We start from the raw sequence: 23,295 nt of genomic DNA, 5'->3' as shown, positions 1-23,295 counted from the left end.
GGCCACGGTCATCCCAGGGAAAACTCTATGGTTTTCCCTCGGATGGTTGTGGCCCCGCCCCAGCGTGCCCAGCGTCATCACGTCACTTCTGGGTGACGTGCATGCGGTGCGCACTCCACCCACCAGCCGGGAGTCCCCCGCTGCGGCAAGAAAACGACTTGGCAACCCTAGGGAGGGAGGGGGGAGATGATCTCATCTTTCCCTCTTGGCTTTCCCCGATGAGCTCTCCCAATCGAGCTCTGGAGACACGGAGTTCCCACAGAGACAGGAAACCTCTCTTGGAAACGATGACCCTGGGGTGAAATGTGCAGAGAGATCTATAGCATTTGGGAAAGCACTGCCTCAAGGAGACCAGATCAGCCAAACCCAGAATCATCCTCACATTTTCTCCTCTCCCCACAACCACTCTCCCCCTTCTTTGTTCCTGTAGGCCGAGGAAAAGGGAGGGGGGTCAGGCAGCCCCGTAGCTAGGGTTTTTTGGGGGAGGGGGCCTTGGGGGGCCCATACAGCCCCCACTAGAGCCTTCCTCTGAGGCGAGCCAGAATCCGAAAGTTAATAGACACTAAAAGGTCTAGGAAAGCTGCCGTGTTGTTTTTTTTAAAAAAAGGAGAGCGGGGATCAAGCTTCCTCCCTTCCTCCCTCCTTCCCTGTGAGCACAAAAAGGAAGGGGCCGGCTCAGCCCGATCGGGGGGGGGGGGGGGGGGGGGGAGGGAGGAGGAGTTGAAGATCGGGGGAGGGGCCTGCAAAAACAGCGGGGGGGGGCCACTTTAGCTACGGGCCTGGGGTCAGGGGACCATCAAACAAGGGGTGTGTGTGGAATCTGATATAGTGAACAACCCGTTTGGCCCCTTTTGCATCAAAGTTTGTCCTCTGTCCCAGGAGGGGGAAATCCTTGCACAAGACCTCTCCTTTGAATAACAAGCAAAGTATCTCTTCTCCCAAAATATTTTATTTTTAATTCCTGCAATTCCTAAAACTATTAGGCCAGTACTCAGCAAGAGAACATCCGCTGTGCAGTTCTCCTTTGCTGCAGCTCGTTTTATTATGATCGCAATTTCAACGTTATCTTTGACCCTACGCATTGGCAATGCCGCCACGGATTGGGCGGTGCGGCGACTGCACGGGACTGACCACAGAGCTCTCCTTCCATCATGTGTAGAGGACTGGTTAGGACGGTGTGGGCAGGAGGGGGTTTTGGGAATCAAGAGGATTGCCCTCCTCTGGACACATTCCAGCTTGTCTCTATCGTTCTTAAATTGTGGTGTGCAAAACTGAACACAATACTCTAGGTGAGATCTAACCAGAACAGAGCAAAGTGGTACTATCACTTCACATGATCTGGACACTATAGTTCTGTTGATACAGCCCAAAATCGCATTTGTCTTTTTAGCAACTGCATCACACTGCTGACTCATGTTCAGTGTATGGTCTATTAAGAGTCCTGGATCCTTTTTGCACATGCTACTGCCAAGACACGTCTCCCCCAACCTATAATTATGCATTTGATTTTTCCTACCTAAATGCAGAACTTTACATTTATCCCTATTGAAATTCATTTTATTTGTTTGAGCTCAGTTTTGCAGCCTGTCAAGCTCATCCTGTATCCTGACTCTGCCTTCTACCATGTTTGCTACCCCTCCCAATTCAGTATCATCTGCAAATTTAATAAGCATTGCCTCTATCCCTTCATCCAAATCATTGATAGATACTGAACAAAACAGGTCCCAGGACAGATCCTTGAGGCACTCCACTTGTCACTCCTCTAGACTGGATTACTGTAACTCGATCTACGCAGGGCTGCCCTTGAACTTGCTGTGGAAACTTCAACTGGTCAAGAATGTGGTTGTGTGGGTTCTTATGGGAACCCCACTGTGAGCACACATACAACCTGTGCTCTATCAGCAGCACTGGCTCCAGACTGAGTATCAAATCAAGTTCAAAGTTTTGGTACTTACCTTCAGAGCCCTAAACAGTCTGGGACCATTGTATCTGCAGGACTGCCTCTTCCTATATGTCCCTCATAGAGCATTATGCTCAGCTGGTACCAAGTTACTGGTAGTCTCTGGTTCAAAAATGATTTGGATGTCTTTGATCAGGAGCAGAGCCTTTTTGACCTTGGCCCCAGCCTGATGGAACTCTCTTCCTAGTGAGATCTGGGCCCTATGGGATTTAGCTCAGTTCTGCAGGGCCTGTAAGACTGAGATGTTCTGCTGGGCATATGGTTGAAGACAGAGATGGTTGGAGAGATCAGTGGCCTCCCGGGTTTCTTCTCCCCTCCTTTAGTCTCCATTTTCTTCTGGGTAAGATTCCCCATGAATGGAACATGGTTACTATGTTAGCCACTCAGATATCTGCAATGTATGACACCATCTAATAGCTGATTGTATTGGAGTGTACTGCACTGTATTTTACTTTATGTACTATGTATACACATGTTGTATGTGACCCTGAGTCCCATTTGCCAGAAATGGAGCGGGATAGAAATATTATTACTACTACTACTACTACTACTATTATTATTTGTTCTAAATAATAATTATTTTAAGAAACTTTTCCTGAAAGCATGTAGACCGCAAAGCCAAGCACAAGTTTCAGATTACACATTGTCAGGACCCAGGTTTCCCCATGGTAGTCCTCTGACCCACAGAGCTGCAGGCCAACCCAGAAGTCGGGAGATGCCACGACCCCCCGAGATGGCTACTCACCAGGCCAAGGGGAGGCTGTCAAACACCCAGCTGTGGTGGGGACCAGTGTTCCCTCTAAGCTGAGTTAGTGTGAGCTAGCTCAAAGATTTTTAGCCTCCTGCTCACACGTTTTCGTCCTAGCTCAAGAAGGAGGGCTCCAGAGCAAAGTAATTTCTGCAGTAGCCAAATCGCTCGCTCACAACTTTAATGCCAGTAGCTCACAAAGTAGAACTTTTGCTCACAAGACTCCACAGCTTAGAGGGAACATTGGTGGGGACAGCAAGCAGCTGGCCGGGAGCAATGGAAGACAGAGAGGAGCTGGCTCCTGTGGAGATGCACAGAGACACCTGGAGCGGCCCCGAGGGGCTGGGAGATGGCACGTTGCTGGGATGAGCTGGGACAAACCAGAGGGGCCAGTATGCCGGGACCAGTCCAGAGCGATGGCAGGCCAACCAACCCAATAGGGGGAAGCAGGTGGGGCCGAGAGGAAGTGGGGACGGCCGCAAGAACCAGTGGCAGTGAAACCCGACCAGGAGAGAGGTCCATCCAGGGAGACACAGACAACCATACAGGTGAGGGGAAAGGGGGGAGCGCAGACTGCTAAGGAGGGGCAGGAGAAACGGGGTTGGGCACCTGATGGCTCTGGCAGGAGGGAGACAGGTGGAGGCAGCAACCACTGGGGACCAGGATAACGGGGATCAAAGGAGAGCTCCAAGGGTGGCTGAGGAGGATCGCCAACCATGGTGCTGAGCCTTCTGGGCAGAGGGGAGACAGAGAACTGTCCAGGCACAGGAAGAGGAGGATCTTGGGTGTGCGAACCCCCTCCCTTCGCGACGGTGGGAGTCTGAGGCTGGAGGAGACCAGAAAGGGTGGAGGGGGAGGTAGCTGAGAAGGGCATGGGCCAGCCGCCACCTGACACACATATACGTATCTGTATTACTAGCACACATCTGTATATGTAACAGTGATCTTAAAACTGATTGAATATTTCAGAAGTTGCTCAGAACGCCAAGATTGTACGTTTAAATTTGTCAGAGAACAGGAAAACAGACCAAACATGAACAGTGGAAAACAGATCTGCAAAAATAATTTTAAAATACAAAACTAGGCCTGCAAATTTAAACACCATCCCCTCTGTGATCTTCAGGAGGAATTGACCAAGTAGGTTTCTGTAATTATTTAGTAGAACCCCAAACAATAATACTTGACCAAAGTTATAATTTATTTGTATACGGGCTGGAAAAATGTATGTGATAAAGACAAGCAACGACACATTTTTAAGACATCTAGATTTCAGTCCAGTAGCATCTTAGAGACCAGCAAGATTGTTTGGAATATAAGCTTTCGAGAGTCAAAGCTTCCTTCATGAGATATCGTTACAAAGCTCAGGCTCAAAAAACTCTGGTTGGTCTCTAAGGCACTACGGGACTCCAATCTAGCTGTTCTAGTGCAGACCAACACAGCTATCCCCTGAAAGATTTTTAAGAGAATACATGGTAGGCAGAGTTAGCAACGATTAAGAAATCCACAAAAACCGCAAAGTCATTTGTTAGGAAACGCATGTTAGATGGCAAAGATAAATGCAGCCTGTGAGCACTGTGGGAGTCTCGCTTAGACATCACTGTGGCTAACAGTGACCTCAGTGGTCCTGTGCCCATCAGCAGGGCTCTGAACAGGGCCAGCCACAGAGATGGAACACGTTTCAGAACACTTGGGGCATTTCCTAGTATTGCAGATTTATTTTTTAATCATTAAAGACCCCCCCCCCCGGTCTAATGATGACTAAGCCTGTTCATTGCCCTCCAGGGCCCATAGAATACTGAGGGCATATTAACATCCATTCGACAGAAAAACTGAGAGGAGAAGAAATGGACTTGCTTATAGTTGAAAGTAGGGATGGGCATGAACCTGAAAAATGCGATTTGTGGCTGAATCACAAACCGAACCAGTTCATGGCCCCACAAACCCCACTGAAAGGAACTGCAGTCCCTTCAACGGGGTTTGCAGAAAGTCACAAAACAGCTGAGCAATGGGGAGCAGCCTGCTCCCTGTCACTCAGCTGTTTCGGGATGTCTTGTGCAATGTTCTCTCTAAGCTGTGAAGTCCTGTGAGCAAAAATTCTACTTTGTGAGCTACCGGCAATAAAGTTGTGAGCAAGTAATTTGGCTGCTGCATAAATTAGTTTGCTCTGACTCCACAGGTTAAAGGGAACATTGGAGCCATCCCTCCTGAGCTAAGATAAAAATGTGTGAGCTGGAGGCTAAAAAACAGTAAGCTAGCTCACACTAACTCAGCTTAGAGGGAACACTGGTCTTGTGTAGTCCCTTTAAACTGGGACTGCACAGGACAGCCCGAAACAGCTGAGCAGCAAGGAGTGCCTCCCCACTCCTCAGCTGTTTTGTGGCTTTCACAGGGAACAGAAAGCAGGGGTTTAAAGGGACTCCCAAGTCCCTTTAAACCCCTGCTTTCTGCTCTATCCACAAACCACCATGAACCACTTTAAAAGTTCATGGAAGTTTGTGATGGGTCTTTGGTTTGTGAACCACTTCTTCAGAAAGTTTAGTTTTATTATTACAGTCTTAAGACCAACATACAGAGTAAGCATATTATGTAAGGGAGAGAAAAAAAACCCAGTCATCATATACAAAAATAGAAGTCTGAATTTAAGAACTTTTAAAATGTGATTCCTGCAATCTAAGAATTAATGCACAAAGCTCAGCGACTGAATGTGTAATCTCTGCATTCTTATCTGATAGGAGCCAGTGAAGCCTTGCTTTGTTTGTATTAATGTGCCCAGGTGTCCTATCGACTAATGGGGTAATAATTTTAAGAACAGCCTCCCTGTAAAATGAACAGCTGAAGAGCATATGCTCTACCGATTCAACCTCGCTTAAAAGGCATAGGCATAGCCTTTCAGAGTAGGGTTTTTTGTTGTACCTGCTTTGAATAACCGCAGATGAAAGGTCAGAACATCTAGCTAGGGCAAATGCCCTTCTAGAATTCTTTCCCTCCACTTAAGTCAAATATATTGCTGGCTCAATGCTGCTTTTGATATTTAACAACATCCCGAGTTTGGAAGCCTTAGAGATGTCAGATTGTCGCTCAATATCCTCAACTATTTGTTTAATTAGCTCTTTGGCTTGTTCAAATCCATAGGATAAGAGTAGCTGAGGGTAAAATTCACGATGAATTTTGCTTTGTGGTTCAGTTTGTGCCTATCCCTAGCTGAAAGTATCCTGGAACGGTGGGTGGTGCCACGTACCCCATGACCCCAACTCCTCTCTCCAAACTCTGCCATACAAGATTGGGTGGGGAAAAGTAAAAATACCTCACTCCTCGCACTGAATTCTCTCACTTTTCGGGACAAGTAGATTTGAATCCAGTAGCACCTTAGAGACTAGCAAGATTTTGGGAGGTATAAGCTTTCAAGAGTCAAAGTGCTTTTGTCAGATATCTGACGAAAGGAGCTTTGATTCCTAAAGGCTTATACCCTCAAAAATCTTGTTAATCTCTAACACACCCTACTGCAGACCAACATGGCTCCCCTCTGAAACTGTCTTCACTTTTTGAGCTGATTTACACTTCTGTGCTGATCATTTAATGACCACGGCATCATGTGTGAACAGGCCATCATGCGTCTAACGCAAAGACAGAACTTTCGTATTGCTGCTAACATAAAGCTTTCCCACACATTCATCTGCCACCTGCACAGCAATTGAGCGCAGAGATCACGTGCTGCCTACTGAAAAGCAAATCTTCACGACACCACATGTACAAGTCTCACACTTAAACAAGCTGCTCTCTGTGATAGGCAGCTCTTGTGTACTTGTTTTCCCCAGGGTCTGCTGTTGGTGTCGTGGTTAAGTGCGTGGACTCTAATCTGGGAGAACTGGGTTTGATTCCCCACTCCTCCACTTGCACCTGGCTGGCTGACCTTGGGCAAGCCGTAGTTCTGATAAGGGCTGTTCTTGAAAAAGAGCAGTCTCTATGAAGAGCTCTCTCAGCCCCACCTTAACTCACAGGGTGTCTGTTGTGGGGAGGGGAAGGGAGAGGAGTCTGTAAGCCGCTCTGAGACTCCTTTGGGTTGTGAAGGGCCATGGGGTATAAATCCAATCTCTTCTCTTCTCTTCTTCTCTTAGGAAATGGCTCAGGTGCTACCTGGCAACAGCGGGATCAAGCCTGTGTGTCTGCACAGGTCACTGCTTTAAGCATCCATACAGATTAGAGAGATGCAAGGGAGGGGAGGTGACTCACAGGGACACCCCTCAGGAGGTAGGTTAGTCCGCTGAGTCTCACATTCATTATTTATGTCTTGTGGCGCACCAGCAGTTCTCTTACAGCACTCATTTTGGGAATTACTGGTTTCGGGAAACGCTCCTTGGACTGGAGCAAACTCTGAGTCCAGGGGGGCACCTTTAAGACCAACGAAGTTTCATCCATGGTGTAAGCTTTCGTGTGCACAAACACTTCGTCAGACACAATGAAATTTCATTTCCAACTTTGTTGGACTGAGAGGTGCCACTGGACTCAAACTTTGTTCTGCTGCTTCAGACCAACATGGCGACCCACCGGTTCCTTGGACCACTTAGCCTCAGGTATTTACAGGGAGACCCTAAGAAGCTGTATTTTACTGCCACCTTCCTTACTGGGCATGTTCTCCTTATCCTGGAGATCTTGTGATAAGGTCACCTCCGTACAGCAATGTCTTGGGAGACATCTGCTCTTCTGCTTCCGGGGCCATAATGCAGTGTCTGGTGATGACTGACATTCCTTAAAAGAACTTACAGCAAATGTTACTAAGAAATGGTGACATGTGTGGATTAGCAGCTCTCAGCAGGTGGCAAGAAATCCGGCGTCCTCCCCCCTTGTGAACAATGCCATGTCAGAGCAGTGATGATGTCATCATGCAGACAGGAAACAGAGCACACCGGAAACTGATGGAATTCATGCACTGCAGGCTCAAGTCTCCTACTGATGGTGCTAAGGAGGGGAAAGGCAGAGCTACGAGGGGCATGCTAACGGTAGGCTCTGCTGGGCTCCTATCGAGCTATGTTACCAGGCGATCTCACCGCACACAGAAGACCTAAAAAGGGCATGCTCTTTGACAGAACCATACCTCCATGTCATCTTCTTCATCAGTCTATTAGAGGAGACAGAGTATAGGGTAGAAAAGGACAGAGAATAAAGTTTAGGAGACACAGTACCATCCAAACAGGAGCCAACAAGGAGAAACCACGAGGATCAACAAGGGGAATGCATGAATACCAAGGCAAACCGGGAACAATATTTTATCTTGAGGATCCCAACTCCTCCTTTTGGCAAATTAGTTCTGTTTTTCTTTTTCCCTAGCTGATTTTCATACACCTGTACATTCTGGAGGGCTGCTATGTCCTGTCAAGGCACGATGGCAGGGCCAACCCTGGACATTCAATGGATAAAACTCTGTGAATCTGGGTCATGACATAACCTTGGAGTGCTTCCCCTTTTTTGCCAGAGGAATGTTAAAGAACCACTGTGAGAGTTAAAGAACCGCTATCTTATTCCTTCCTGTTGGCCTTCACTATCTCGTTTTTGGATCGCAGGCCAGCTGACACCACAAGGGATAAGTGAAACAGCCACCACTTAGTAACTAGGAAGTGACAGAGATCAGAAGGTCATCATGACGGGACTGCTGCCACAGCAGCCTCCTTCCCCCTTGGTCAAGATTAATGTATACATGCCAGATGCCCACAAACAACAGAGTAGAAGTAAACATTACACATAAGTACACATGAAAGGAGAGTTCTGGAGGACAGAAGAAAGTGAATGGAAGAGAAAGCCAACGTTCTGAAGAAGTGTGCATGCACACCAAAGTTTCTACCCAGAATTAAACTCTGTCGGTCTTAAAGGTGCCACTGGAGTCAAATTTTATCCCAATGTTCTCAGATGTTACTAGCCAACCTGGCCCGTAGAAAATTCCTGATTAGCCCAATATATAAAAAGACCGTGTTGGGCTAGTTCAACCATGGCTACACTGGAAATGGTACAATCCTATAGCACTTCGGGGTTTTTTAAAACCCAGAGAATCTCCTGCTAGAAAGTGAGATCCCAATGTGAAAATCATTCCTGAAAGCTGTCCTCCAACCTAACCTCCTCTTAGTTTTCACAGGAAGTCTCTTTGTGAACACAGGTGATTCCGTCACCTGGAAGAGCTGAAAAGCTCTTCCGTGCGCCGGTGTCTCTATGCAGCGTGAGCACTTTCCATCACATGGGACTGCACAGAGGATATCAAGGCCAGCACCAATTGGGGCGAGGGAAACGTGGCCTGGTATAGAAACTCCTTGTGCAGTAGGGGGTGCTCCACAGGATGAGTGGTTCTCACATCTCGCAGCCAATCTGTGAAGCTGTGGTTGTGAGCTTCCCTGTGGGTGCCTTAATAACAGCTTTGGCCTTAAGTATGCCCCACACACCGTCCACCGGGGTGCACATTCACACTTTCCGTACTTTATTAAGAAAGTCTCTGATGCAAACAGCACAGAGGAAAATGTCAAGAACTGAGGTGGAAACCCACCTTTACACAATGGACCACAACCAATGGACCAGATTTAAATCTGAAGCATACTCAAAGGAGAGCCATTTTCTCTAATGCCTTGATGTCAAACAAAACCTGCCCATGTGTTGAACATTCGACCTATGTATTGCATTGGTACTGGGGCTGCCGGGTTCCAGGTGGGGCCTGGAGATCTCCTGGTATCACAACTGATCTCCAGACTACAGAGATCAGTTCACCTGGAGAAGACGGCTGCCTCAGAGGGTGGAGTCTGTGGCATTTTGCTCTGCTGAGGCCCCTGTCCTCTCCCCAAAATCTACCCTCCCTGGCCTCCACCCCCAAATCTCCAGGATTTCCCCCTTCTGGAATTGGCAGACCTAGTTGGTATTGTCAGATTTTAGGTAATATGAACAATATACAATCAGAATCTCCAAGTTTCTTAAAATAATTTTCTTAGTTGCTTTCTTGAAAAATGAGACAATTAGATCTTTAGTCTTATCACATGATTTTATGAAATCTGTATAAACGCTTAAGGCAATAGCCCAGTGCAGAAAAAAATGGATGTGGTTTCTAACTTCTAATGAAGACAACTAAATTAGATCTTGTTGATTTCAGTAGAATTTGGGATTAGATTCTGCATGACAATGCAGCTCATCTTTGGTTTTATCAACGTCAGTACTGTCAGAAAGGGTCTGGATGTGGCTGGAGCCGTGCATTCCCCACCAAGCTGCTTTCCTCCCATGGAAGGAAAGATAAATACCAACATGGTTTCCCTCGTGGGCCCAGGGATTAGCTGAGGCTGCAGCTTCAATCGAATCCAGAGACCACCCCCCTTCAGAAAAGGACACCCTCCCCCCATTTGAGGGCCCTTGACACTGCCTCCAGCCTGGACCACAGTTGTGTCTTAACTTTTGTTGGACTGAGCCCAGTGACAGTAACAACCTCTGGGTGAAGCTATTATTTTATCCAAAATTAATCCATATTTTTTTTAATTCCAGAAATATTCACAACCAACAATGGAAGCCTTGTTTGTTTTGTCTTTTACGGCATTCTCACCACAGTTGACACACAAAAAAAGATTAACTGAGGTGGAGGCAAGCGACAGCCAGTGGAACATTGCTTTTTAAGGGTATGTCTAACCAGGGAGCTGTTTGTTTTGCTTTGGGCCTGGTGACCCGGAAAGGCATCTGCTCCTCCAGCGAGGGAACGGGGTGGGCATGCGCTCCCTTTCCTTCGGCACCTCCAGGGAAGCCTCTTCCTTGCCAGCAAAAACACATCCCTCCCCAAAATAGCACATTTAGTCCCCTGGACTGAAAGATCAATCGGGAACAAATCAAGGGTTTCCCACAATCTAGACATTACCAACGGATTCCAGTGGATTTAGAGCAGAGTAACTTGTTTTAGGATGGCACTGCTGACTGTCAAATGACCCAGGGCAGGTATCTGATGAAGGGAGCTTTGATTTTTGGAAGCTCATAACCCAGAAAATCTTGTTTGTCCTCTGGAAGGTTGGAGAAAAGTTCTGTGAACTGCTCCCAGAGCGAATATTGGTAGCGGCTCATGCAAGCCAGATAGGTTGATTGTTTAATGGCTAAGGCGCCTGACGAATAAAAGCGGCGTCCAAAAGCATCTAACTTTCTTCCTTCCTTGTCGGAGGGAGTGGTGTGCGTTCCTCGAGACTTAGAAGAAGAAGAAGAAGAAGAGATTGGATTTATACCCTGCCCTTCACTTGGAGTCTCAGAGTGGCTTACAAATTCCTTTCCCTTCCCCTCCCCACAACAGACACCCTGTGAGGTGGGTGGGGCTGAGAGAACTCTGACACAAACTGCCCTTTCAGGAACAGCTGTGCCAGAGCTTGTGACTGACCCAAGGTCACATCAGCAGATGCAAGTGGAGGAGTGGGGAATCAAACCCGGTTCTCCCAGATTAGAGTCCGCACATTTAACCACTTAACCACTACACCAAAGAAGACGTGATAACCATTGAGTTTGGATTTGGATGGGTTAATAAAAATTCCGCCTCAGGATCCTGAATCCTATACATGTGATCTAATTATCGTGTAGATACAGGAGCGGAAGATGGTTTGCGCCATGGCGATTTTGCTGCTTGAAGCAGGACCGAGGACATGGGCAGTGCCACAACAGAGGTTGTGTCCAATTGAACGACATCATAGAGAGAGTCAGTAGATTGTGGAGCTTTTTGGACGATCGAGAGGCCTAAAGAAGCGGCCATCCTTTTAACCAAATCAGTGTTAAGTTATCTGATGGAGATATGGGTAAATCCTGTGATACATCAGGGTTTGGTGATGTATGTTCTGGAGAAGTGGGTGCCTCGGAAGCAATAGAATCTGAGTCATCATCAGGAACATCAGAAGATTCCAACTGTTCCGTGTCCTGTGGACTTGTAGGAGGTACAGGAGGGGCTGCAGGTACAATGGGTTTTGTAGACACCTTAGGACAAGGCTCCAATGTGAGTTGAGGAGGCTTTGGTTCTGCCTGAGTTAGGTCCTGCACTGGAGGGCGTGAGATCATGGCTGAAGGTTTTGCCTTAACAGGAGACCTGGACCTATGACTAGAGCAATAGGAATAACGGTCCCAGTCCGAGTAAGTGGCAGGAGTTAACCATGGCATAGGCAGATGGTACGGCCCATATAAGTACCGCATCTGTTTTTCATCCCATGACATAGGTAGAGGTGGAGGCAGAGGTGGAGGCCTGTAGGTTCTCGGGGAGCGACTTCTGGTTCTTCGACGTCTTGGAGAAGCACCCATGGCATGCCGTTGGGATACATGTCTGTATTCTGCGGCTTCGATATCGACAGGCTCAACGAATGGAGATGGATGGTAGCGCTCCACATTAGAGTGAGTGGATCGATGTAGACGGCCGTCGGTATCGGGAGTCTCAGAGAGCATCGATGCCGATGAATCAGAATCAGCGGGGGAAGACTCTGCACCTATGGGGTGACTAATGAGCTCCGCTGTGTCGATATCGATGGATTCAGGTCTTGGTTGGCGTACAGGAGAGACCAGTAAATGACCAGGCGGTACCTGCGGAGGAGGTTGAGGCTCCGGTATTGATACCACAGGAGGCTGCACTGAGACTTCTGAATAAAGTACTTCTTTCCCCTTCTTTGCCGACTTAGCTGGTTTAGCTGGCTTGGAAGTAAGCTTTTTAGCGGCTTTTTGTTTTGTACTTGCCTGCACCTTGGTAGAAGTACTCGCCTGCGTCTTGGTAGAAGTACTCGCCTGCGTCTTGGTAGAGGTGGAGGGTTTCGGTGTCGATTGTTTCGATGCCGGATGATCGGTATCGATGGCCGTCTGTAATGTAGAGGGTGGCTCTTCCATTGTAGAAGTCGGATTGAGGGTGGATTCCAATAAAGCGACCTTCAGACATGCCGCCCTGTTTTTTCTAGTCTGGATTGAGGACTTGGCGCAGTGTTTGCAGGTTTCTGGTCTGTGGGACTCACCGAGGCAGAACAAACAAAGTTTATGGCCGTCGGGAGGAGCCAATTTACTCCCACACTTCCTGCAGCGGTTAAAAAATCCCCACTTCTTCTTTTCCATACGGAGAAGAGCGGGCAGAGATAAAACCGCTGAGATAGAGAGAGGGGGGGGGGATGGCCTGAAGGCCTGAGGAAAAAAATCCCCTCAGAGGATTGACGAAAATAAAGGGTTTTTTTTGTTTTTAGGCGAAAGCAAAAGGAAAACAAAAGTTAAGTATCCGGAGGAAGAAAAAAGTTGAAGAGCTGAGAGGCCCAGAGGCAGCTACAGCGATCTGATTCGGAGGTAAGCAAAGTAAGTCCTTCCACCGCGGCGGTAGGAAAAGAACTGGCGTCATGTCTGTGCCCGTCCCTTTGGGCATGCACGGTGGGGTTCCTGCACTTGCCTGAAGGGATGAGCATGAAAATCCATTGGAAAAGAGCTTGCTACAGCACCGATGAATCCAGCGCAGGCACACTAGATCCCATTGGTGTGAAGCACAGAGACCACGAAGAAGATCCAACGTAGTTGCTGCCATTAGACCAAGCAGCCTCTGAATTTGGAAGGTGGTGACGGAGGGTTGGGTACAGACGACGTTGGCTAGGGAAATAATATCTGCTGCCCTTTCTTGGAGCAGGTAAGCCATGCATGTCTGTGAATCCAGGATTGTGTCGATATACTGTATGTGCTGGGCTGGATACAAATGATACTTTTGCCTGTTGACTTGAAGGCCCAGATTCTCCAATAATGCCAGAGTCTCTGCAACATTTGAGGGATAGATCGAGATACTCGTCTATATAGGGATAGATCAAGATACCCTGTAGACGGAGGAAAGCCGCAACCACAATCATGGTCTTCGTAAAGACTCTTGGGGCGCTGGAGAGGCCAAATGGAAGAGCCGTGTACTGGAAGTGGCGGTGACCAATCGCAAAGCGTAGGTATTGGCAGTGGAAGGGGTGAATAGTGATGTGGAAATACGCGTCTTGGAGGTCGAGGGTTGCCATCCAGACGTGTCTGCGAAGCAATGGCATGATCTGTTGAAGCGAGACCATGTGAAAGCGGTGGTAAATCACGAAGCGATTCAACTCCCTGAGATCTAATATGGGTCGAACGCCTCCGTCTCTCTTCGGAACTGTGAAGTATCGGGAATAAAATCCCGTCCCGTGGAGATGTGGTGGTACATGTTCTATGGCTCCCTTTGGCAGAAGGACGGACACCTTCTTGAGGAGAGGTGGGGAAGGGGGCGTGGAGACGATGACTGGAATATTGGGGTTCTGGATGAACTCAATTCTGTAGTCTCGGGTCAAGATGGCGAGCACCCACTCATCCGAGGTGATGTGATGCCAAGTGTGAAGGAAGGATGAAAGATGGGTAATAGCTGACTCGGTGACAGGGAAGTCAAAAACCCTGTTTGGAGGTTTTAGACTGTTTGGTGCGGGAAGCTTGTTGGCCTGAACTGAATTTTGGTTTCTGGAAGGTGGGTTTTTGGCCCCCAGAAGACGGACTGGTGAGTTGGGGTGCGCCTCTGCCAGGATCTCGACCAGTTACGAGGACGATAGTGTTGTTTCGCAGAGGATGAGACCCCTAGAGCTCGGGACGCCTTTATACTTTATCTATCTCTCAAAGAGTAGAATCAGTGGTGGCATTAAACAGACGGAATTATATAAGATCAAGGCAAAATTAAGTGGGGATGGGCCAGAACAGAGTAAGAAACAGGAAAGTGACTGAGCATTTCTAAGAACTGTTCCCAGAGAGTGTATTGGTAGCAGTTCATACAGGCCAAGTAGTTGGTGGCCTTGACTCCTAACGCTCCGGTGAAGTAAAATCGTCTGCCAAAGGCATCTAATTTCTTTCCTTCCTTGTCAGAAGGTGCGGAATGCGTCCTCTGTGATTTGGAGGAAGATGTTATCACCATTGAGTTTGTTTGAGGATGAGAGAAGAGAAATTCTGCATCCGTGTCTTGTACTCTGTACATGTGGTCCAGTTTCCGTGTGGACACTGGAGCCGATGAAGGTTTTAGCCATGGTGATTTAGCTGCTTGGAGAAGTACCGAGGACATGGGCAATGCCAAGGTGGAAGAGGTGTCGAGCTGAACTATATCATAGACTGAGTCTGTTGCCTGTTGTTGTGGTTGGACGACAGAGAGACCGAGGGAATAGGCCATTCTTTTGACCAGATCTGCATAAGACGTAAGGGTTATCTGATGGGGATATGGGTAAGTCCTCAGCGACATCCTGGTTGGGAGACTTATGGTCAGGAGAAGTGTGAGCCTCAGAAGCCTCCGTATCTGAGTCCTCTTCTGCAAAGTCAGAGGAGTCTTGCTGTTGAATTTGGACAGACGTGTCCTGCTGACAGGTCAGTGGTTTCGATTGGACGACAGGAGCAACAGGGGGTGGAGTGACCGGAGGGTTGAGAGGACGACTTGGTTCCAAATTATGGTGGGACGGATCGAGCACAGGAGGATGTGACAGAGATGCTGAAGGTCTCAATCTATGAGGGGATCCTGACCTATGAGCGGATTGGGTGGAATAGCGATCCCACTCAGCATAGTCCGCAGGCATTAACCACGGCAGCGATGGTAGATATGCCCCATAGAGGTACCTCAACTGTCGTTGATCCCACAACATCGGTGGTGGTGGTGGGCAGGATGACTCTTGGGGAACGACTTTTGGACTGTGGACGTCTGGGAGACAAAGCGGCAGCTTGTCTGTGGGCATTGTCCCGGTAATCTCGTTTATCGATATCGACAGATTGACTGTGCAGACGTGGAGGGTGACGCTGCGTGCCACATGAGGTGTATCGGTGCTGACGTGGATCGATGTCGGGAGCTTCCAATACCGTCGATGTCGACGACAGAGAATGCTCTGCATCAATCTGATGTCTTAGGAGCTCTACTGTTTCAATGTTGGAGTAAGGACACTCTGTTTGTTGGACGGGGGAATCCAATACATGGATGGTTGGTATCGGTGAAGGGACTGGGGCCTCCGATATCGATACTGCCGGTTGTGCAGGAAGCACTACAGGGGCATCACCCAGTGCTTGTACCGCTGCCTTCCCCGTCTTTGCCGCCTTAAGGGACTTGGAGGTGCCCTTTTTCGCGGACTTGGTCTCCGTACTTGCCTTAGCCTTAATTTTGACAGATGTGGAAGCGGACGATCGTACCTTTGATGTAGGGAGCTTCGGTGTCGGGCGGTTGACATCGGAGGAAGGCCTTGGTGTCAGAGCTGTCAATGTGGACAGTCTCTCCTCCATCGGCGTGGCGGGAACAAGAGCCGATTCAAGCAGCGCTACTTTAAGGTGCGCCACACGTTTTTTCCTCGTTTGGTTGGAGAAGTGAGCACAATGACAACAGGACTCCGGTTTATGAGACTCTCCGAGGCAGAAAATACAAAGTTTATGTTGGTCCAGAGGAGCAAGTTTGCTTCCACAACGTGTACACCTTTTAAAAAAATCCCCACTTCTTCTCCATAAAAGTAGAGCAGAGATAACGGTTGAGAGGGCGGGGGGGTTGGCCCGAAGTCCTGAGGTAAATTCCCCTCAGAGAAAACAAAGTCCTTTTTTTTTTGAGGAACAAGAACCAAAAAGGAAAAAGAATAAGTGGAAATAATTTCCAAGAGCTGAGACGGTTTTTCCAAAGGCTATCAGCGAACCGATCAGACTGATGACGAAAGAGGTCTTTCCAACGTGGCGGTAAGAAAGGAACTGGCGGGATGTCCACGCCCACCCCTCTGGGCATGCACGGTGGGGTTCCTGCGCATGCTTGGAGGGACTGGGCGCGAAAATCCGTTAGAAAAGAGCTTGCTACAGCACCAATCGATCCAGTGCGTGCGCACTGTATCCCATGGGTGTGAAGCACAGAGACCACGTTGAAGATCTTAGTGCAAATTCCAGAACGCTTTTTATAACGTTCCTCATCAAAGGCTCCTAAGTAAGCTTAATAGTAATGGGATAAAAGGACGTCCTTTTGTGGATCAAAAACTGGCTAATTAATAGGAAACAGAGAGTGAGTTTAAATGGGCAATTTTCTCAGTGGGGGGTGGTAAGCAGTGGGGTACTGCAGGGCCCAGTACTCAGTCCAATACTTTTAAACTTGTTCATTGATTTGGAGTTGGGAGTAAGCAGTGAAGTGGCTAAATTTGCGGATGATACGAAGTTGTTCAGGCTGGTGAGAACCAGGGAGGATTGTGAGGCACTCCAAAGGGATCTGTCGAGGATGGGCGAGTGGGCGTCAAAGTGGCAAATGGGGTTCAGTGTTCCCAAGTGCAAAATGATGCACATTGGGGTTAAAAAATCTAACTATAAATACACATTGATGGGGTCCAAACTGGCGGAGACTGACCAAGAGAGAGATCTTGGAGTCGCAGTAGATAACTCACTGAAAATGTCGAGACAGTGTGTGACTGCAGTAAAAAAGGCCAACGCTATGCTGGGGATTCTTCGGAAGGGAATTGAAAACAAATCAGCCAGTATCATAATGCCCCTGTATAAATCGATGGTGAGACCTCATTTGGAATACTGTGTGCAATTTTGGTCACCAAACCTCAGAAAAGATATTATAGCTTTGGGAAAAGTTCAGCAAAGGGCAACTAGAATGATAAAAGGGTTGGAACACTTTCCCTATGAAGAAAGGTTAAAGCGCTTGGGGCTCTTTAGCTTGGAGAAATGACGAGGTTTATAAGATTATGCATGGGATAGATCACGTCGGGAAAGAGGTACTTTTCTCCCTTTCTCACAGTACAAGAACTCATGGGCACTCAGTGAAATTGCTGAGCAGTTGGGTTAGAATGAATAAAAGGAAGTACTTCTTCACCCAAAGAGTGATTGACACATGGAATTCACTACCACAGGAGGTGGTGGCAGCTACAAGCATGGGCGGCTTCAAAAGGGAATTGGATAACCATATGGAGCAGAGGTCCATCAGGGGCTATTAGCCACAAGGTATAGATAGGAACTCTCGGTCTGGGGCAAGTGATGCTCTGTATTCTTGGTGCTCGGGGGGAGGCAAGAGTTGGAGGGCTTCTAGTGTCCTGGTCCCACTTGGTGGACCTCCTGATGGCACCTGGTAATTTTGGCCACTGTGTGACTGAGTGTTGAACTGGATGGACCATTGGCCTGATCCAACATTGGCTTCTCTTATATTCTTATGGATGAAAGCACCCCATTTTGTCTTTGCAAAATCCTGTCAGGAACATTAGGTGGAGAGATGGTGGGTAGCCCAGAGAGCTTCATGGCAGAGTCAGGATATTAGCTCCGATGCTTTTCCTTGTTCTGATTGAACCAGATACATTGTGCTGAGCCCTGGGACTGATGTCACTCCATGGTTCAGCTGGCAGGGCTAAGAATGAAGCGACTTAGCCCCGACAGCATTAGTGCCTTTTCCAGAGAGTACTTGATGTTTTTGCAAATCCTGTTCTTGCAATAAACGTTATAGAATGCAAGTGTGGGACTGGATTATTTCCCCCAACTCTGCTAACATCCTTTCCCCTCACAAAAACTGTCTTTGCATAAGTTTTTTTTTTTTAACTTCAGCATTCTTGTCTCCGATGCCAATAGGTGGGAACACCACTGGTTCCTCTTTGAAATTAATCCAGTGTGAAGCAGGGGCTGGCGTAGAGGCTCTGGATGCAGGAGACCTGTGTTCAGATCCACCCACACCGATGTGTCTCCTGAGTGGCTTTGAGCAAAGGGACACCTGCAGTTGCCTTCTACGGAAACCGACCCTGGGCCCATCAATGGGTCCACTCAGACTGGCAGTAGTTCTCCTGTATCTGACTTCCGCTGCCTTGAGCATCAGCTCCATTTAATCTCCAGGACTGAAAACACAATGACTACCACGTTGGTCTCTCTGCTCTCAGCCTCTTGAGGGGCCGCCTGTGTTCCATTTGGCGCTAGAGAGAGAGCCCTCTGATCAGTTACGGGTTTTTGTGCTTTCCATGTTCTGCGGCCTCTTTCCAGAAGGCCCAAAGAGCAATGTGACCCCGGCACCGTTTCCAGCCTGCATCCCTGGTCAGGACAGGGCCTTAAGGCCAGGGCCTGAGGCATCTCCCCCAGCATTTGATTCATTATTTTTGATTAGATCCTGAAATGCATGGGCCATATTAAAACAGCACAACAATGTAGACACCATGCTGAGTACAAAGGCAGAACAAAAAATTATAAAGAGAGACACCTTATACAGAAATGAATTATAACGATGCCTGCTGCCTGGGTGGAGCAGTACCATCAATCAGAACCATCCCTCTTTTTCTGCAACCCAATATCCATGAGCCAATCATTTTGCTGCATATACGCCACACTGTGAAGGGTATGGGAAGCCCAGTTTCTTACCGGGAGCCTGGATTTAAAAGAAAACTCATACAGTAACAATTAGGGTTGCCAGCACCCAGGTCTGGTCTGGGGCTCCCCTGATTTTGGGGGCTCCAATCTGCCCCTGGCCAGTGGAGGAAGGCCCACCCCAAGCCCCCACCTTGTCATCCCTCTCCCTCTCCTCCTGCCCAATTTAAAGGGCTTCAGCTGACTGGTGGGGGCCACGTGGCCCGCCGATCATCTGGAGGGCCCTTTAAATCTAGCAGGAGGGATGGAGGGGGTGGTTGCGGGCTGCATGCCTGTGGCCCACAACCACCCCTTCCCTCCCTCCTGCTAGATTTAAAGGGCCCTCCAGCTGATTGGTGGGCCACGGGGCCCCTGCCAATCAGGCGAAAAAGAAGAAGAGAAGAAGAGTTTGGATTTATACCCGGCCCTTCACTACCCGAAGGAGTCTCAGAGCGGCTTACAAACTCCTTTCCCTCCCCCTCCCCACAACAGACACCCCGTGAGGCAGGTGGGGCTGAGAGAGCTCTGGCAGAGACTGCTCTTTTTTAAGGACAGCTGTGCCAGAACTGTGGCTTCCCCAAGGTCATCCAGCCAGGTGCAAGTGGAGGAGTGGGGAATCAAACCCAGTTCTCCCAGATTAGAGTCCGTGCACTTAACCACTACACCAAACTAGTTCTATTAAATCTTTAAATCTGGCAGGAGGGGAGGGGTGGCCGGGCGGGTGGTCACACTTGGGGGAATCCCTGACCACCCCCAAAACACCCCCCCCAAATCCCCCCGTTGGAGTGAGGAGGGGACCTGGCAACCCTAGCAACACTACAGCTCGGAACTCTTCTAAAGTCAGTCTAATGTCCAGTATCTGGAACGCCATGGCCACAAAATCCCTACCGAATGGCAGTCAGTCCTGTGACTTAAAGCCTGGCCTTACTGTTGGTGTGGGGTTCTGCTTTCCTTGTACTCGGCTGCTCTGCCCTGTGGGCCATGGGGCCGACCACTGTGGATGCCAAAGCCCGGGGAAGAGGACGCTTCCTCTGTGATGAGGCCTTTGCATCTATTTAATCGAGACACCAGAGCCATATTTCTAAGACAGCTGGAAACTTTTATTAAGTACTGGCACTTCTTTAAACTTTATTTGGACTGAGAGAAACAGCACAAGCTTAAAAGAAGATTTTTAAAAACCCAGGAGATTTCTAAAGGTCACTTGACAGAGAAAAGTAATTTAGGTTTTTTTATATTTTTATCAAAGCCGGCTGTGAACCCCAACCCAGTCAGCAATCCTGATCAGCCGATATCTTTTCTGTTCCCAAATTAATAACTCCTACTAGAGCTATTGTAAGATAGAAACTGAATTGTTTTCTGTTCCATAGGACAGAATGCTATTAGGAGTGCTATTAATGTTATGTGCATTCAATGAAAGGTCACTAATTCAAGCCATGTCTTTCCCCTAAGGTACTGGATTTGCACCCAGGGTCTGGAAACCCATCTGGAAGCTGGTTTGTGTCACCAGCAGTTAACGTTGGGTTAGACAGTGGTGGGAGAGCAGGGAAATACAGGCGGGAGAAGGGAGGGGACAGGTGATGGTTCTTTGTCTTCTCAATGGAGGTGGACAATCAGCCAACTGTGCCCGGGGCGGTACGACCTCCTGGCCCAGAACGGAACTCTCCCTGGCTGGACACAGGCAGCTTCTGGCTTTTGCACAGGCTTACCAAAACTCACAAGAGCCTGTCGAAAGCCTGACAGGTGAGGGACAGTGGCCAGAAACCGCTTTCCGTTCTCACACTGGAGGAGTCAGAAGGGCTCGCAGCCGCTAGAGCAGTGGGCCGGTCCCAGGCTGGCAACAAAGCTTTATGCAACGTCACGGACTGAGACTGAATCCATCACTTACATCTGTGATCATCTTCCCTCTGGTTTTATTTCTCTCCCTGTGATTGGCTCGTTTTTGCTTCTGTTGCAGAACTCTTTCTCTGGTGGTCCGATACTCGAGGGCGAATTCACTAATGGTTTTGCAGAACTTATTGATGTTCACTTCCCGGATTGTGTAAGGAGGATAGCCCATAAATAACAAGAACGAGTGGAACCTAGGAAAACAGAATGAGTTATCCTTCACAGATTCCCTCCAACAAAATCCCTCCACTCCCACCAGAGCTCTTACAACCTTGGAGTTTCCATGATATGACACACAATGCAGGCGAAGACTGCTTACTGGAAGAGCTGCTGGCAAAAGCAGGCAACCTGGGAACTTCCCAGACTTTATCACCAGGACAAGAGTAAGTCTAATAAGCATGAATCTCCTTTCAGACTATGAACTTGTATTATATTCTTCCTTTTTCCTCCAGTTATTTTCATGCAATTCATTCAACATCATTGCCAGAGCTTGTAATTAAAAACATAACAACTCAAAAGCTAAGATGCCTTCTTCCTGACCTGCTTTTACATATGATAAAATAGTTAAGGGAAACCTGTTTGTGTTCAATTGTTAATTTAGTAATGAATAAAAAATGTCAGGGGTGGTGTTGGTGAACAGCATATTTATTATATTTAAATTTCATTTGTTTGTCTTACTTGGACTTGGACTTCAAAGAGACTGCGAGGATGTTTGGAAATGTCTAGACAAAAAGGATGAAGATTTACAGGCTAACCACACAGAAGGAAAGTATTTCTAGTTCACAGAGGAAGTTATAAAATCCAGATCTCTGGGCCGGGTGTGCTTCAGGTTCACCATTTTATAACGCAGCCGCATTATTTGAGCTGTTTTTTATTATTCCCTGTTTTTCTGATGTTTCTCTAATAACATCTTATTCACTATCAACAACTGTCTATACAGATACAAATGAATTCATAATAATTATTCTTACTAAAAAGGAACTGCTGTAGTAACAGAACTGACACATGCAACTGCCTTCTACTGAATCAGAGCCCCCTCGGTCCATCACGATCAGTCTTGTCTACTCAGACTGGCCGTGGCTCTCCAGGGCCTCAGGCGGAGGTCTTTCCCATCGCCTTCTGCCTCATCCTTTGAATTGGAGATGCCGGGGATTGAACCGGGGACCTTCTGCATGCCAAGCAGAGGCTCTTCCACTGAGCCATGGCCCTCTCCAAAATGAACACACTTGAAGCGTTTTTCTACTGAATTAGACCTTTGGCCCATAAAGGTCAATACTGTCCACGCTGACTGACACTGACTCTCTTTTACATTACCTACTATCTCATCCTTCTAACTAGCGATGTTAGGGATTGAACCAGGGACTTTCTACATTCCAAGCTGATGCTCTGCTGCTGAGCTACGGCCCCTCTCTGAAACGAACACACATGCAGCTGCCTTCTACTGAATCAGACCCCTCTTGGCCCAGCAAGGTCAGTCTTGTCTACTCTGACTGGCAGCAGCTCTCCAGGGTCTCAGGCATCACCTAGCGCCGTATTTATTTTTTATTTATTTATTTATCTTTAGATTTGTATCCCGCCCTACCCTGAAGGCTCAGGGCGGCTAGATGATCTTTGGTAGTGCTGGTGGTGGGGGGCATGGCGTCACTTCTGATGTCACAAAATAATAAAATAAAAATAGGAGAAAATGAGAGTGCTCTCCTAGTCCCTGCCCCCCCCCCCGGCCGCTACTGGAAGTGGGGAGCTGCGCAAAGTCTAGGCAGGGGGTGGGCTTCTTTCAGCCATATTTACTTAGAAGTAGGCCCCTCTGATTCCCGTGGCTTGCCACCAAGAAGGCTAAGCCTGCCCTTTTCCGGCTGTGGTTCCTCCAGGCAAACCTAATGGGGCCAGCTGTAAGGTGCCAGGCCATGGCCTGAGTGAGGTGCCATCTTGATGCCACCCCGGCGTGCCCCCTCCCCCTTGTGGTAATGGCAGCCTGATCCTGGCTTGGCCCCCGTAGCGCACAGGCAGGCACCCTCATGGGCAGCAAGGAGGGGGGGGAGCCAGCATGCCACTGGCCCAGCCTTGGTCTCCCCTCCCCTCCCCTCCCCTCCCCGCACCACACCAGGGTCCCCTTAAGAAGCTGCTTGAGGTCAGCCAACTGTGGGGCTGAGTGCTTGGTTCCCAGTGCTGCAGAGCCGAGGCAGGAGCACACCCGGACAGCCCCAGGTAAGTGAGGGGCCCCTGATCGGAGGAGACCCGCCTGGAGAGCCTCCTATGGGGAGGGGGGGCAGCCCTGTAGCCAGACATTTTGGGCTGGTGGGGCAGGGGGTGGGGTGCTGCTGTAGGGGAGTGTGGAACTTAATTAGATTAAAAGGGGATAGTGCAAGAAAGACAGGGAGGGCACACCTTCTCTCTCTCTCCTTCCCCAGCC

General features: G+C 48.4%; 1 protein-coding gene across 1 annotated transcript in view; it reads right to left on the bottom strand.

Annotated features, from left to right (window-relative positions):
* Window positions 1–23,295, bottom strand: part of FHOD3 (formin homology 2 domain containing 3) — a gene marked incomplete at its 5' end in the record, with an annotated part of 113,085 nt that overhangs the window by 10,234 nt on the left and 79,556 nt on the right. The window contains 2 exons of the mRNA XM_015411417.1: window positions 7,801–7,824; window positions 20,887–21,079. Of these exons, the coding sequence (XP_015266903.1) occupies window positions 7,801–7,824; window positions 20,887–21,079 (217 nt within the window). The remainder of the gene's footprint in view (window positions 1–7,800; window positions 7,825–20,886; window positions 21,080–23,295) is intronic.

This window comes from Gekko japonicus, unplaced genomic scaffold (assembly GCF_001447785.1).
Source record: "Gekko japonicus isolate JY-2015 unplaced genomic scaffold, Gekko_japonicus_V1.1 scaffold3547, whole genome shotgun sequence".
Lineage (NCBI taxonomy): Eukaryota > Metazoa > Chordata > Lepidosauria > Squamata > Gekkonidae > Gekko > Gekko japonicus.
The sequence above is the reverse complement of the archived record's forward strand: the minus strand, read 5'-3'. Positions and strand labels throughout refer to the sequence as shown.